This window comes from Pithys albifrons, chromosome 4, assembly GCF_047495875.1.
Source record: "Pithys albifrons albifrons isolate INPA30051 chromosome 4, PitAlb_v1, whole genome shotgun sequence".
Taxonomy (NCBI): Eukaryota; Metazoa; Chordata; class Aves; order Passeriformes; family Thamnophilidae; genus Pithys; species Pithys albifrons.
In genome coordinates, this window is record NC_092461.1 from 62267705 (window position 1) to 62283956 (window position 16252).

The following is a 16252-nucleotide window of genomic DNA, read 5'->3' on the forward strand; positions in this document are numbered from 1 at the left end:
GCTAAACCAGGAGGACAGGCCAAGCCTATGGAAGTTGCCCCTATTCAGAAAAGGAAATATAAGACCAAATTAGACCATCCAGCAGACGATGAGGGGGCTGCTGCACCTCCACAGCAAGCAGACCCAGAGCCTGAGATCATCACTGAGTCATTGTCATTTGATAATCTCCGTAGTTTGCGGAAAGACATTGCTCGACACCCGGGTGAGCCCATCCTGACTTGGTTGATCCGAGTTTGGGACCTTATGGGTGAAACCTTACAACTGGATGGTGCTGAAGCCAGGTTTTTGGGGGCTCTGGCCCAGGACGTGGCTATTGAACAGGTGTTCGTGAGGGAATCAAAGCCCCTTTCACTCTGGGCACGACTTCTAACGAGTGTAAGAGAGAAGTTTGTTTATAGAGAAATCCTGCAGGAACATCATATTAGGAAGACTTGGAAGACGATGGAAGAAGGAATTTTACGTCTGAGGGAGATGGCAATGATGGACGTGCTTTTTGGAAGAGGTGGGCAAGCCAATAATGACCCTGACAAGGTCAGATGCACACCACATATGTGGTGGGACCTTTCACGCTCGGGGCCAGCTGAATACACCGATTTCCTGGCATCCATGTATAGGGAAGAGAACCATGAAACAGTGGGCGCAGTAGCAAATAAGCTCCGGATATATGAAAGCATGACCCACAGCCCAATGCAGGCCCGTATTTCTGCTGTAGAGACATTGGTTGAGAGTCTCAAGACGCTGCCTGCAGAGGTAAAAGCGATCAGAGAGGAAATTAGGGAAAGTCTCCAAGTGGCACCAGTGCGAATGAGAACCTCTGAAGTCAGAGCCAGACGCCCCCCAGCCAGAGGAAGTGGACAGACCTCACGAACTGAGATGTGGTACTTCCTGGCCAAACATGGAGAAGACATGGGACGGTGGGATGGGAAACCCACCCGTGCCCTTGCAGCCCGAGTACAAGAACTGAAGGAGAATGGAAGAAGGTCAGTGAGAGTAAGTGCAGTCCCAGTTTCCCACGGGCAAGAATCTGACCCACAGGAGGGCACCTCCCAGGTGTACTCATCGAGAAAAGGTTCTGACCGCTATGACCAGGATCAGTGTTAGAGGGGCCCTGCCTCTAGCCAGGTAGAGGCACGGGACAACCGTGTCTATTGGACTGTGTGGATTCGATGGCCTGGTACATCAGACCCACAAAAGTATAAGGCTTTGGTTGATACTGGTGCTCAATGCACATTAATGCCATCAGGACATGTGGGCTCAGAAACTATTTCTATTTCTGGGGTGACAGGGGGATCTCAAGAGTTGACTGTGCTAGAAGCTGAAGTGAGCTTGACAGGGAGAGATTGGCAGAAACACCCCATTGTGACTGGTCCAGCCGCCCCATGTATCCTGGGCATTGACTACCTCAGGAATGGATATTTTAAGGACCCAAAGGGGCATAGATGGGCTTTTGGAATAGCCACTGTACAGACAGAAGGGATTGAACAATTGAACTCATTGCCAGGTCTCTCAGAAAGTCCTTCTGCTGTTGGACTGTTGAAAGTTGAGGAACAGCAAGTGCCAATTGCCACCACGACAGTGCACCGTCGGCAATACCGAACGAACCGTGATGCTGTGATCCCCATCCATAAGATGATCCGTGAACTGGAGAGCCAAGGGGTGGTCAGCAAAACCCACTCACCCTTCAACAGCCCCATCTGGCCTGTGCATAAGTCTGATGGAGAATGGAGATTGACTGTGGACTATCGTGGCTTGAATGAAGTTACCCCACCGCTGAGTGCCGCTGTGCCGGACATGCTGGAGCTCCAGTATGAACTGGAGTCCAGGGCAGCAAAGTGGTATGCCACTATTGACATTGCTAATGCGTTCTTCTCCATTCCTCTGGCACCAGAGTGCAGGCCACAGTTTGCTTTTACCTGGAGGGGCGTGCAGTACACCTGGAACCGACTACCCCAGGGGTGGAAACACAGTCCCACCATCTGTCATGGACTGATCCAGACTGCACTGGAGAAGGGTGAGGCTCCAGAACACCTGCAATACATTGATGACATCATTGTGTGGGGGGACACAGCAGAAGAGGTTTTTCAGAAAGGAGAGAAAATCATCCAGATCCTTTTGGGAGCTGGCTTTGCCATCAAACGGAGTAAGGTTAAGGGACCAGCCCAAGAGATCCAGTTCCTGGGAGTGAAGTGGCAGGATGGACGCCGTCAGATTCCAACAGAAGTCATCAATAAGATCACAGCAATGTCTCCACCCACCAGCAAAAAGGAAACACAAGCCTTCCTGGGTGCCATAGGGTTCTGGAGGATGCATATCCCAGCATACAGTCAGATCGTAAGCCCTCTCTACTTGGTAACCCGTAAGAAGAATGATTTCCACTGGGGCCCTGAGCAGCAACAAGCCTTTGACCAGATTAAGCATGAGATTGCTCAGGCTGTAGCCCTTGGACCAGTCAGGACAGGACCAGACATACAGAACATGCTCTACTCCGCTGCCGGGAATAATGGCCTGTCTTGGAGCCTTTGGCAGAAGGTGCCTGGTGAGACTCGAGGCCGACCACTTGGATTCTGGAGCCGAGGCTACAGAGGATCTGAAGCCAACTATACCCCCACAGAGAAAGAGATCCTAGCCGCCTATGAAGGAGTTCAAGCCGCCTCAGAGGTGATTGGCACAGAAGCACAGCTGTTTCTGGCACCTCGACTACCAGTGCTGAAGTGGATGTTGTCAGGACAGGCTGCCTCTACACATCACGCCACTGATGCTACCTGGAGCAAGTGGATTGCCCTGATTACGCAGCGCGCCCGTATAGGAAAATCAAATCGCCCTGGGATCCTGGAAATCATCACAAACTGGCCTGAAGGTGAAAATTTTGGTCTAGCAGATGAAGAGGAAGAGCAGGTGACACGTGCGGAAGAAGCTCCACCATACAATCAATTGCCAAAAGAGGAAATACGCTACGCCCTCTTCACCGATGGCTCCTGTCGCATTGTAGGGACTAATCGCAAATGGAAAGCAGCTGTATGGAGTCCCACACGACAAGTTGCAGAAGCTACTGAAGGAGAAGGTGGGTCGAGTCAGTTTGCAGAGCTTAAAGCCGTGCAGTTGGCCCTGGACATTGCTGAACGAGAGAAATGGCCAAAGCTTTACCTCTACACCGACTCATGGATGGTGGCCAATGCTCTCTGGGGATGGTTAGACCGATGGAAGAAAACCAATTGGAAACGCAGAGGGAAACCCATCTGGGCTGCCGATATATGGCAAGATATTGCCACCCGAGTAGAGAAGCTGATTGTGAGAGTCCGCCACGTAGACGCACACGTGCCCAAAAATCGGGCCAATGAGGAACATCTCAACAACCAACAGGCAGACCGAGCTGCGCAAGTGAAAGTATCACAGACAGATCTGGACTGGCAGCACAAGGGAGAGCTGTTCTTGGCTCGATGGGCCCATGATGCCTCGGGCCATCAGGGCAGAGATGCCACTTATAAATGGGCACGAGACCGAGGGGTGGATTTAACCATGGACATTATCTCTCAGGTTATCCACGACTGCGAGACATGTGCTGCCATTAAGCAGGCTAAGAGAGTGAAGCCCCTGTGGTATGGTGGGCGCTGGGATAAGTATAAGTACGGGGAGGCCTGGCAGGTTGACTACATCACACTGCCACAGACCCGCCAAGGCAAGCGCTATGTGCTCACCATGGTGGAAGCAACCACAGGGTGGCTGGAGACACACCCAGTGCCTCACGCCACTGCTCGGAACACCATCCTAGGCCTGGAAAAACAAGTGCTGTGGCGACATGGCACCCCAGAACGAATTGAGTCAGATAATGGAACTCATTTCAAAAACAGCTTAGTTGCTACCTGGGCGAGAGAACATGGCATTGAGTGGGTGTATCATATCCCCTACCATGCACCAGCTGCCGGGAAAGTTGAGCGGTGTAATGGACTGTTGAAAACCACTTTGAAGGCGTTGGGTGGAGGGACTTTCAAACACTGGGATCAACACTTAGCAAAGGCTACATGGCTAGTCAACACTAGAGGCTCTGTCAATCAAGCCGGCCCTGCCCAATCAGAACCCCTTCACACTGTAGATGGAGACAAAGTCCCTGTAATACACCTGAGAGGTATGCTAGGGAAAACAGTCTGGATCAACCCTGCCTCAGGCAAAGGCAAACCCATTCGTGGGGTTGTCTTTGCTCAAGGATCTGGTTCCACCTGGTGGGTGATGCAGGAAGATGGAGAGACACGATGTATACCTCAAGGGGAACTTATCTCTGGGTAAACGACTCATATTACTGTATTTGTAAACACTTAATTATTTGAAAGAAAATTTAAGTTTAATGTAGAGTATCGACATGGAAGAGAATTTAGGGGTGGATAATGTTGTAGTTTGGGATTATTATGTAAATTCTCTCCCCTGCCACTTAACTGCCCAGGCCAGCGGTTAACAAAAGAAGCAGTTAACTGTGATCGCTGGGGTGGGGGCAGGTTTGTCTCTTTTGGTTTTTTTTTTTTGGATATTCTCCTCAGTCTTGGCTCGGCGGAAGGGGGGAGTGGGGACTCCAAGGAGGCAGGCTGCCCTGCTGGTTACTGCTGGGGTTTTTCCCTGGCTGTCTTGCCACTGCCTACTTCGGACCACCTTTTCCTGCCGTGCTGCTGCCTGCCTTGGATTTGCTGCTGGTTGCTCGTACTTTTCTGCTTCTTGGACGGGGAACACAGGGGGAAGAGACTGAGTCCATCTGAAAGCCCACTGCTCGTCTGTTTCGCTGGAGAGGGACTGAAACTCACTCTGCAGCCAGCCGAGCTGTGACAAGGACACTTAAGTATAACCTTTTCTCCCGGAGGAAAACCTGCTGGGTTTTGTTGTTGTTTCTTTTTTCTCTTATGGTGTTGGGGAAGTGGGTTGCACTAGTCTGTTTACATATATATATATATATATATAGCAGTTATCCTTCTTGTATTAAAATTCCTTTTCTTAAATTTGATAAAGAGTGGTGTGATTATTGTGGAGGAGGCCCCTCCCCTGCTTGTGGGTAAAACATTTTGGTTTTTCCCCTCAAACCGAGACACCCTGGGACAAGAAAAGGGCATTTTAGTCAGCAGAGGGCTCCCCATCCTGTAATAATGAGCAATGCTCCTTGATAATACAGAAAAGATTGTACTGGAGTTAGGAGTCTGTGCGAAATTTCATGAGGCAATTGTTTTCTTCAGTTCTATCCTTTGTACTGTAATTTAAAGGAAGAGACTCTATATTGCTTCACAATGTGTTATGAGGAAATAATATGAATCTCTGTGATATCAAGTCTGAATTCCTTGAAAGGCAGTTACATTTTGAGAAAGATTTTCGTGTGCTCAGAAACATTTAACATTTATTCAGATATTAATCCATTTATTGATGAAGTTAACTGTGTTGCTGTTTCTGAAGAATGATGGATAGAAAAGATCGGCATCTGGATTAAGTTCCTAGCATACACAACAGCTATGGATCAGATGATGTAATGGATATGAAATGCCTTCAACTTTGCAAAATGTGGGTTCAGTTTCAGGTTCTGACATGTGTGTCGTAGTCTAAGTCAAATCACTTGGAAGAGTGGGGACAAGTTTTAAGGCTGCCTTGTGATTCCATGTGCAGGCCTTACTTTTTGTTTACTTTATGAGACTGCTTAGAAAATGCAAGAGAATGAACAGTTAGCACTATAGTCTCTGCTTTGTATATTTTAATGTGTTTTTTCTAAATTTAAAATTTTGTTTTTACAAATGGTAACAGTAGAAGGGTACTGTTTATATTTGTAATTTATTTTGTAAGAAACATTATCTTCAGATTAAATAAGTTTGAAATCATTAAATACAAATGCATATGACAGTATAGTTTTATATTTACACATTACATATATTTTATTTAAAATACTATATTTACACAAGATAAGCTTCAATCTCTATGTAGTAATTTCAAATATGCTGAGATGAGTGTGTAAGCTGAGATGTGTATAATTATTTTGACTTACAGAAGAACAGATTCTTTTGACACTTCAGTTCACAGATATTCAAAACATGAAACATTAGTTGCTCTTTTTCTATAAGCTGCCTGTCGCCAGGCAAAATAAGCTTTAATTTAAAAGGAAAAAAGCCTTAAAACTAAAACCCCATTTAATCAGTTAACCCAAAAGTACAAGTGAAAAATAAGGTGACTTTTTAAGTAGGCAGAGAACCTCAAAAGAAACTGAAACTGTCTGATTTGGATGATACCAAATAACTTGTAACAGAAAGTTACGTTTTTTTACAGTAGTTTCTTTTCTACTAATTTTATAAATTAGTCAGAGTTTACACTGGCAGAGCTGAAAGTTGCTGCTGCTACTTCAGGTGAGATATACAGGCAAAAAATAGGAAACTTTGCTATGAAAAGCATGGGATGAATATTCATACATGTAAATTTCTCTATAGGTAAAACATTACATTCTGTGCATGTAATCCTAATGGCTGAACAATATTTTCATGTAATTTTAGAGTACCATGAGACAGTATTTGATTTTTCATAAAGGCTAGTGTTTTACCAATTAAGTCTTTTCATAATGTGATTCAAAGACCTGACAGTAAGTCGAACATTTCTGATTTGCCACAATGAGTACAGAAAAAAATGTGTGTTTTGTTTATCAACCAGCCAGACATAAAATGATCCAGCTGTAACTTTCCTGTGCCTTGCTTATTCCTGTCCTGACACATTCTGATTGGCTCGCTGATTTGTCTTCTGTTATTTTTTTATCATACTTGTGATCTGTCATGCTTTTAAAGGAGTAAAATACAGTGTGTCAATCAGTTTTGAAGGTCTGTCCTGGAAAATGACTGGTCACAGTTAAAGATGTCTCCTTGGTTTTTGCTAGGTAGTCCCCAACAGCACAGTTAGTACCAGAGTCCTTTACATCAGCCACTATTTTTCAAAGGCCAGTATCAGTTTAAATCATCAGTATCAATATCTTTTGGGGAGGGGGAGACAGGCAAACAGAGATAATATGAATCTCATTTTTTAATTCTGTTGAGAAGTGAACTCCTTTCCACTTTTTTAATAGCCTAAAGTGGCTTTCCCTTGCTTTCCTTATTCCACCTGAACTATTCCCTTTCCTCATTCAGACATTTCATACTCTAATTCTTACTATGCTTTTCAGTTGCAGACTGTGAAACAGACATTCAAACTTCATTTTAGCCTATTTATATGATGGAAAAAACTCACAGAAACCAAAAAACCCAAACACAAAATCATTCAAAGAGTGTGTGACAATTTAACATCAAGGATATGCTGAGAGGGTGATACATAAAGGTGCTGCTTCTTTCTTATGACTCTTAAATCTGCCAGAGTTTACGTAAGAATTTTTTAATTATTCAATAGCATACTTAATTCCAAATTTGAGTAATAGTGCTGTGGTACATGTGTTTTGATTTTTAGGTCATGGCCCAGTAGTACGTGATGCAAATACTAGAATCCAAAACTACATTTCTCACCGAGTTGCACGTGAACAGCAAATTCTAAATGTGTTTCAGAAGAATGCTGGAAAATCATATACATCCTCAGAGCTTGTAAAGATAGTATACCAGGTAATTGTTGATTAAAAGTTTTTAGATCAAGCTGAAGAAAAATGAGATTATGTTCAAAAAATTGTAACTGTTGAAGTCTTTGAGTGAACACCATGGTAGCTTTTAAAAAAAAAAAAAAAAGAAAGATTTCTGTTTGTTCAAGATTCACTTATGACTGCATTTAAATTGGGTTGTTTAAGCAATTCATTGGAGTGGAGCCCGGATGATTCTTATGAACTTATTTCCCTATCTAGATGGCCCTAAGCACAGTTTCATAGGGCAAAGTGAAAATAAAGTTGTAGTTCTTTGTTCTAAGTGAAAAGTATGACATGACTGTAAGTCACTAATTTGCCAAAGTGTGTTTGGAGTCTCCTGAAGATTGGTTAAAACTTCTAGTTCCTGATTTATCAGTCTGCAGGAGATTGCAGGTGAACTGCACTTCCACAGAGGTGGATATTGCGGCTCAGGGGTGGGATAACTTGTGTGTGTCATTAGACAGGTGTAACAATACTTTTGCGCTATTTCATCATTCCTCTTGTAACCTCTGCAATTTGTCCCTGTTGTGTGAGGGTTGCCCCTCCTAACAAGCAGAGATAAAAGAGAAAGCATTTTCTTTGGAGGAAGGTGTCAAAGTTGCCAATGGCTTTGGCTTGTGAACAGGTCTGTAACAGCTTCACGACTTATTTCTCATGGTTCTGCTGATTCCCAGTTTCCAGAAGAATGACTGTGTCAAACTGAACATTTTGCAATGCTGATGGACCATTACCTGTGGCAGTTCAGCTTCTGCAGTTTTCCCACCTGATCAACTAGTTATTAAGGATACAGCCATTCCCATGTTTCTGTAAATCACAAACCACTTGTCCTGTCTATATAAGAATTTTTTGGGTATCACCAAACCTTTATATTACAAAAAAAGTGTATGCTTTCAAAGTGTTTTAAAAAGGTTCACTATTTATTTAGCTAGTTTTCTATTGAATTTTCCTACCACATTTATATTACTTAGAGGAGACCTTTTTAATTTTCAAAAAGGAAAAATTGCTATTAGGATGATCAAGCTGGAGAGGGGGACTTTGAGGAATTGTCATAGAACCATAGAATGTTTTGAGTTGGAAGGGACCTTAAACATCATCTAGTTCCAACCCCCCTGCCACAGGCAGGGACACCTTCCACTAGACCAGTTTGCTCAAAGCCCCACCTACCCAGGGATTGGGCATCCACAGATTCTCTGGGCAGCCAGTGTTACCATTTTTTACCTAGTGAGCGTTGAAAAATTTTAAGAGATGTTATGTCCTCCCGAAGCTGTTGTATTTTTTATTTGTTTACTCATTTACAGACATGAATTGCTACATGATATTTAAACCTATGGAAATGTTGACATGGAATAGACGTGATAGGTATCTCTGGAGAAATGCATCTTAAATTTGTCTTTAAAAATACTCAACTACTGACAACCCAGGGCAGACCAAGCTCAAAAGATCACAGACTTCTTAATGCTGGCCAAAGTTTGCATCATAGAAATGGATTACAAAAAAAAATGAGCAAAGTAAACAAAAATATGTTGTTAGACTATTAGTTGAACAGGTGTAAAATTTATTTATTCAACTCAGGTTACTGTAGTCATATAACTAACTGAATGTTCAACGTGGCAATTTGGAAGAGGAAATCTGTGCTAATAAACCAAATAATAAAATAATTGATGTATATTTAAACAAATACAACATACATATTTTTTGTTCCCGTTAGGAAATCCCTGAAAATTTACTTAAAGCAGCAGAAAGTAACCTCCTAGTCCACTTGAAGAAGCTGGAAAAAGAAGGAAAAGTGTGTAAGTTGTCGATGGAGGATAAAAGGAGGGTCATTTCCATTTTGATGTTCTGTGTACTGTTACTCATTTTGTGTTGAAATTATATATAGGGTCTCATACTGAAGTCACAGAATCACAGACTATTCTGAGTTAGAAGGGACTCAGAAGGATCATTGAGTCCAGCTCAAGTCAATGGCCCGTACAGGGGACTGAACCCATGACCTTGGTATTATTACAGCCAAGTTTTAACCAACTGAGCTTTTATTATAGTGCACTATTTTCTAGGAAAAAAAAATGCAATTTGTTGCAGTAGCTGTGTTTCAATTTGAAGTAGAGTAATTTACAAAATGGTTGTACAGTATTTCCAGACTTTTAGAAAATATTCCATAAAGTATTTGTGACTTGCTTAGCACAGATAACTGTAGAGCATGTACCTTTACATTTTTACTTACAGCATACCACAGAATACATTTCTAGTGCTGGCATTTATACTTTTTTGTATTTTCTGGAATGCATACCTTAATATGCATGTACATAGCATTTTATGAGTTTACATTTAAGTTTCTGCCTTTCTGAAATGCGTATTTTTGTGTATGTGTTCTAGAGATGCATAAAATCAGGCACTATAAATTTTTACAATTTCTGATTACAGTACCTAAGTAGAGCAACTCTATTTAGTCTACTGGTTTTATATTGTGCCTTTACTCTTAGTGAACAAGGTGAAGTATTCTCTTTCTGTAATGGCATGCACTTATGGAAACATTATTCAGACAGAAGCTAAGGAATATATTTTTTCCTGCACACACAACTGTCTACTTATAAATAAATAATTACACAAATATTCACAGATGTTTCAGGTTTTCAGCACTTACCAACCTGAATAACATGAAATTAGTGGTGTTTTTTTCAACTTAGACCTTCTGTTTATTTTAATGATAAAACAGCTACTAGGTACTAATTGAACAACTGGAACTTAATTTTTGTAATAATAATAACCTGCTTTTTATTCAAACAAAATAGACTAGAGTCACACAGAGTCATTACTGACATTCAGAAAATACTGTCTTTAGACTTATTTTGTGCAGAATGCCATAGAGGCTTACCAGCATGACACTGCACCAGCTTTTAAATATTATCTCAATTCTTGGTTAGTAATATACATTATTGACCTACACATTTCTGCAATTTGGCTCCACCAGATTCATCAAGGGCATAAGGTGCTGTTACTGGTTATCCCTTCCTTTTGCTGCCAGAGTAGTTCAAGTAACAGTATTTTCTGTTTAGATCAAGTAGTGGACAAATTTTCTCTTTAAAGGTAGACTTGCAGTCTTCTCTACAAAAGACCGTGCATCTTGGATTTCCAGGAATTAGTTTGTTTGAGTGAACCACTGACTTAAGGGTTTGTCTGTTTTTCTGAAACCACCATTTTTGTGTTTACTGAACAAAAATAACTCAGTTTTCTTTAGCAATCAGTTTTCATTTTCACAGAGACAGCAGATACAGTCAGGTATTTGTTCACAATGTATCAGTTGCTTGGAATTATTGGAATGTTTAAATAACTAGATGAGATACAAATCAGAATAATTGCTGTGACTCTTTACTGGAGTTGGAGATCTTTAGTTCAAAACTATGCATGTGCTTTCCAGGAAGCACAGGAAGTGCCTTTTGAAGGTTTTTGGTTTTGTTTGGTTTTTAATCTTCAATTTGTGCTCACAAAGAAGGAGCAAAGGAATCTCTCCATAACACTTAGGGGTTCTATGCTGGTCTCTGCAATTGCTGAATTTTTAAATATGGTAAACAACATCATGTGACCTTAGTCCATTTTTCAGTTCAAATTAAGGACATCTGTTAGGGAAAACTGATTCTGTTGGTTCTGGGCATGTAGCATATAAATGTTTGTGTACTCATGGTACTTGCTCATTTGATTTTGATATCTTTTGATGTCCTTTCCAGCTCCTCAGAGTTGCAGCATTTCAGATTTTGTTCTCATGATGGAAGACTCGAGTTGTAGACATAACACTGTCTGCTTAATTGTCACAAAATATTTTTCCAAAGAAACATCTTGTCAGTATCGATAATGAATGTGACAGGCATATTACAGCCTTACAAGGGAGTTAGTCAATGCAAATGGTGGCCATATACTGTCTGCTACAGTCATTAATTTACCACTTCATACTTCGGATTGCAGTTTTTGTTGGTACATAACTTTTATATCTTCAATTGGGAGTGACACTGCCTTTGCAGATCTGCTTTTCTTACTTGAAACAGAAAAATAATGTCTTGTAAACAGGAGCGCAGCACAATATGCATATAAAAGCATTCTCCTGTATTTGGATCTAAATAATTTTGTCATAGTTTCACATCACAGCTGATGAAGAGATAGAAATAATTTGGCTATTAATTTAGCATTACAGGCTTTTTTCCCTCTGAAGTTTATAAATTTCAGAAAATGCAACAAGTTATCTGCTACCTCAGATTTTGTAATATTTATAAAGTTTGATATTCTGAACTCTAAATAACTAGAAGATTATTAAATCCTTTTTATTAATCACTCTTTATATTGCTAGGTTACATTGTGAAACAGCTTATGTTTATTACCTTTCATTAAAACTGAACACTGGCCTGAAGAAGTGTTTCGATAGTTTTAATAAAAAAAGACATGTAGACATATATATGCATGTACAGTTTTAAGTTTTAAACAGTCTAATGTTTATAAATAGAATCTAAGTGTTGGTTTCTGACTAATTTTGTCTTTTTTTCTTAACAGTACGTGATGAAACTCCCAGCTTCAGATGGAAAAACAATTTATAAGTTACAGAAGATTGGTCAAGAATGTATTTAATCTGCACAGTTGCTGTATGAAAAAATATAATGATCTCAGCCTATATGTAAAATAAAGACTAATTTTTACTTATTTTTTTAAATGTGGTAAGTTTTAAAGCATTGTTACAGTCAGTTAAGTAATGTTTTTCATATTCTACTTCCTAGGATTTTTAAAATATCCTGGTAGGTACTGAGTTAATAAAAGCTAATGAGCGTGAAGGACCGAATCTTACCTTTGTTATAAAATGCCCAATTTTGGCATCAGTGGCAAATAGCAAGGTCTTATAAACTTATTATTACAATATCATAAAGCAATCTTATAAAGTTAATAAATTAGATACATTAAAAAAGTCTCTAGTAAAAAGACGGTATTCCAAGCCTGTTTTCATTTTCTTGTGCTTCTCAGAAAGTGATTTTCTGCTAAGTTATCTGTATATTCTAAAAAACAAGTTATTTTTATTAACAGATGTAAATACTGGGGTTTATGTTCCTTTTCTAATTTAGCTGACTGTGCTCATCTTCACTGGTTGCTCACTGCAATAGGCTTTAACAAACATTGAAAGTAATTTCAGGCTTCTCTTTTCTGGTGGAAATGCCATTTCTGTGGAATTCATTCAGACGATTCATTAAATTTAACCAACCGTTGTCAAAAGTGCACCAAGTTGGAGCATGTTCCTAAATTCTTTATCTTATAGATTCTGCAAAAATGTGATTAAAAAGCTGTATAAATTGGGTATGTGTTACACACCGTATGAAGTAACCTTGTCTGTGACATCGTAACTAACAATCTTCACGTTTTGCTGCTCAATCCAATTAAACTTCAGATATTTTGACTAACAGTTGTATTTGATTGTAAGATACTGTATAGGGTATTAAAATGTAATGTTTGAAGATCAATTTAAACTGGAAGTTCAGTTCTCTGTGTAGCTCTGTGTAGCTTCAAGAATAGCGCATAAATATTTGCATTACTGTGTATATTCAAAGTGTGAGACATTGAATGATACATAGTTGCTTCTTTTAATGTTGGCTCAACCTTAAAAAACAAAAGCAGATATGAATTGTTTTGAAAATACCAGAACAAATATATGCCCTTGAAAACCTTTCTCTGTTCAATCCTGTACCCTCATTTTTGAAACGTGAATATGTTTGGGTGTTTAAGGCATGTCTGAATAATTAGCATTATTTTATGAAGTTGATGGCATTTGTTCTGATCAGATGAGACATATCCAAAACAAAAATACTACCAAGAACTGTGTCCAAAATTGAAATCATATTCTGAAGTAGCTGCGAGACCCCTGAAGATGGGAATCAATTACTTTCTACTAAAATGATGCTTTTTGCAAACTTCATTGATCTGACTTTTGGGCTACATCATGACACATGATCACTTTTAACTTTCAATGCAGTGCCATTTTGAGGTCTTTTTCAGGTCTCCTAGTTTTCCTTTCTTTTGTTTTCTGTTTACTTGAATTTTCCATTTCAGACACTTTTATCCATTCCCTGCACAAACTTTTTTTTCAATTCCTTTTGGATCATTTCTCTCTTCATAATTACTCAGAAGTTTTCATATGGACTTGTTGCCATTAATAATTAGTTCTGTAGGTATTTCATGAATTTGTAGTTATCTTTTTCATTGTTGGGAATAAAAGCATAACTATCACTACTTTCTGTTTTGGGGAAAAATAATTCAAATGCTCTGAGTGATGTAATTTTGCTTCAGGAAAACAAATCAGTCAAATGACACAGTCTTCTGTCATTAGGTCCAAGAACCTAAGACAGCAGGAAACTGGTATGAAGAGGTGATCTTTTTGATCTAAAGAGGAAATCTGATGTCCCTTAACCATTTTCTTCTCTTTTATTATAAAATTTTAAATACAAGGAAACGGCTTTAGAATCTAATTAAACAATTGTTGGAACTTGCAGGCAGCAAAGAAAGCAAGAGGGTACAAATCAGAGAACTTCATGTTCTCTGCTATGCTGCAACAAATACCTGACATCTTCCAAAAAAAAAAAAAAACAAGGAGGAAAGGGGAGTTTAATCAGATAAGTCATTAATCATTGTGTATTGTGTCTGGAATATTAAGAGCACGGGTTGCAGTGTTCCTAAGATGTATATATAATAAAGGATGCTTACATCTGCTATGATGTGTTGTAAAGGTCTCCAGACCCCTTGTTGATTATACCAGATGGAATGTTTATTTAGAAAATGGTGGTAATGTAAGCTATGGGCCATGTATGAATAAAACTGGGGATTAGCCTGTTCAGTCCCTTGTGTGAATATGTTCATCTGTGCACAATGCATTAAAAGTTACAAATAAAAACAAGAGAAGGGGCAATTTCTGTCACAACAGACTGGAAGGGCAAATGTCATTTGCTGTGTTAACTTTCTAAACAGCTGAGGACCGAAGCTGGAGGCAGCACATATTGTGTTTTCAGCCTTCCTGCTAGCTAATTTGAAGATCCTGTCCTGAGAGGCTGCATCATTTATTAGGCTTAAGACCTAGGAAAGAAGTTTGATGATAGTTATAACCTTTTAGGCACTTTTTATTTTGTTTCTTGCTAACTTGCTTATTTATACTTCTTTTAAAATTGTTCTTGTTTCCATCTTTAAGCATGTTTGATGATGAGTGAATTCAGGAAAGGTTCCCAAATAGGATGTGTTGTTCTGTATGCATCTTGTAACTGGAGGTACTGTAATACTCTTCCTTCCAGTGTCTCCACAGTCTTGCCACCTGAAATGCTCTTTTTGGTTTCCATGGTGAGGTTTTGAGGACACACACACATGCACAGATGCTGGTGGCTTCCCCAGTTTTAGATTGTAGGAAACTTCCTTTGTAAATGATGTGATCATTTTGAAGCCTAGTGTTGCAAAGCAAAAATATGTAGAAAGAAACCTGGCAAACACAGACCAGCCACCTATTGGCAAGATGCAGAGTGAGGGCTGAGTGTTTCAGATTATCCCACTTTGCCTAAAGAGCCATATGAAACATGATGTAGCAGAAGAGGGAACTCCTGATAAAAGGAAGGTCTGGAAACTTCAGATAAGGCTACAGCTTTCCTTGTTTTCCATTTCAGTATAGCAATTTACACTGTGTTGTCAGGACAAACATAAAAGCAAGTTGAAACCAAGGTTCTCAGTGCTTGTATGACAGGACATCCAGCCAGACACTCAAGGCACTTGCTGCTTATAGCTTGAGGAAAGCACGTCTTGTTCCAGTTAAGTCCTGTTTGTTATGTTCTGTGGAAATGAGATGACATGATTTAATTCTGAGGTGGGAAACAGATGCAAACATACTGCAGAAAGGATTCACAGGTGTGCGGTATGTTACATCCATAACTACACTGTATGCAATCAAGGGTATACTTTCACATTGTTATTGTTGAAAGTGTTCTGCTTACTTTAACAAAATACTGGTGTGGCCAGGGGATTAAGGGATTTATAGGATATTAAACATCTTGGGACTGAAATATGAATGCTGTTTCTGTTTAAGCTTAAAAAAAGAAAAAAAAAAGCTGTGAAGGGAAATTTTTCTGTAGCCTCTTCTGTATTTTTAAGTATCTTAGATCATCTCCAGACACCAAATATATTTGTCTGATGAGTTATTATATTGATAGAAAGCCTCTGAGCATCTAAACAGCTGATGAAGATGTTTTATAGTTCAAAGACCTGGTCATCAGTCTGCACCATGTGTCACTCACTATCCACAGAGTAGGAAGAAACAAATCTATTAAAAACAGCTCATACAATGTATTTGGTGCATGGTCTCAATTCTGGTAAGGCAAAGCATTACCAAATTGTTGCACCTTAATTTCCTACCCTGTTTTCCTACCCTGTATTCATTAGCTGATGGCAAAAGCCATTCTGGCAATACTATATTTCAGCTACAAACTAGACATTTTCTTGATCTTTCCTTTCCATAGATCCACTGGAAATATGTGCCAACCAGAAAATTTAATAAATAAACATAGCATGAATTTTTGAGGGGATGAAGGACAGCTGAATTCAGCGTTGATTTCTCAGACCTCTTAATTTATCCACTTTCACCTGCCAAAAAAACTC

General features: G+C 39.7%; 1 protein-coding gene across 2 annotated transcripts in view; it reads left to right on the forward strand.

The window, feature by feature from the left end:
- Positions 1-14456, forward strand: part of LACTB2 (lactamase beta 2) — a 29805-nt gene extending 15349 nt beyond the window's left edge. The window contains exons 5-7 of one of the 2 annotated variants that reach the window (XM_071554365.1): positions 7438-7586; positions 9309-9386; positions 12137-14456. In XM_071554365.1, the coding sequence (XP_071410466.1) occupies positions 7438-7586; positions 9309-9386; positions 12137-12211 (302 nt within the window). In that variant the 3' untranslated portion in view covers positions 12212-14456. Of the gene's footprint in view, positions 1-7437; positions 7587-9308; positions 9391-12136 lie in introns of both variants that reach the window. The other variant, XM_071554364.1, reaches the window with a different exon arrangement.
- The last annotated feature ends 1796 nt before the right edge of the window (positions 14457-16252 follow it).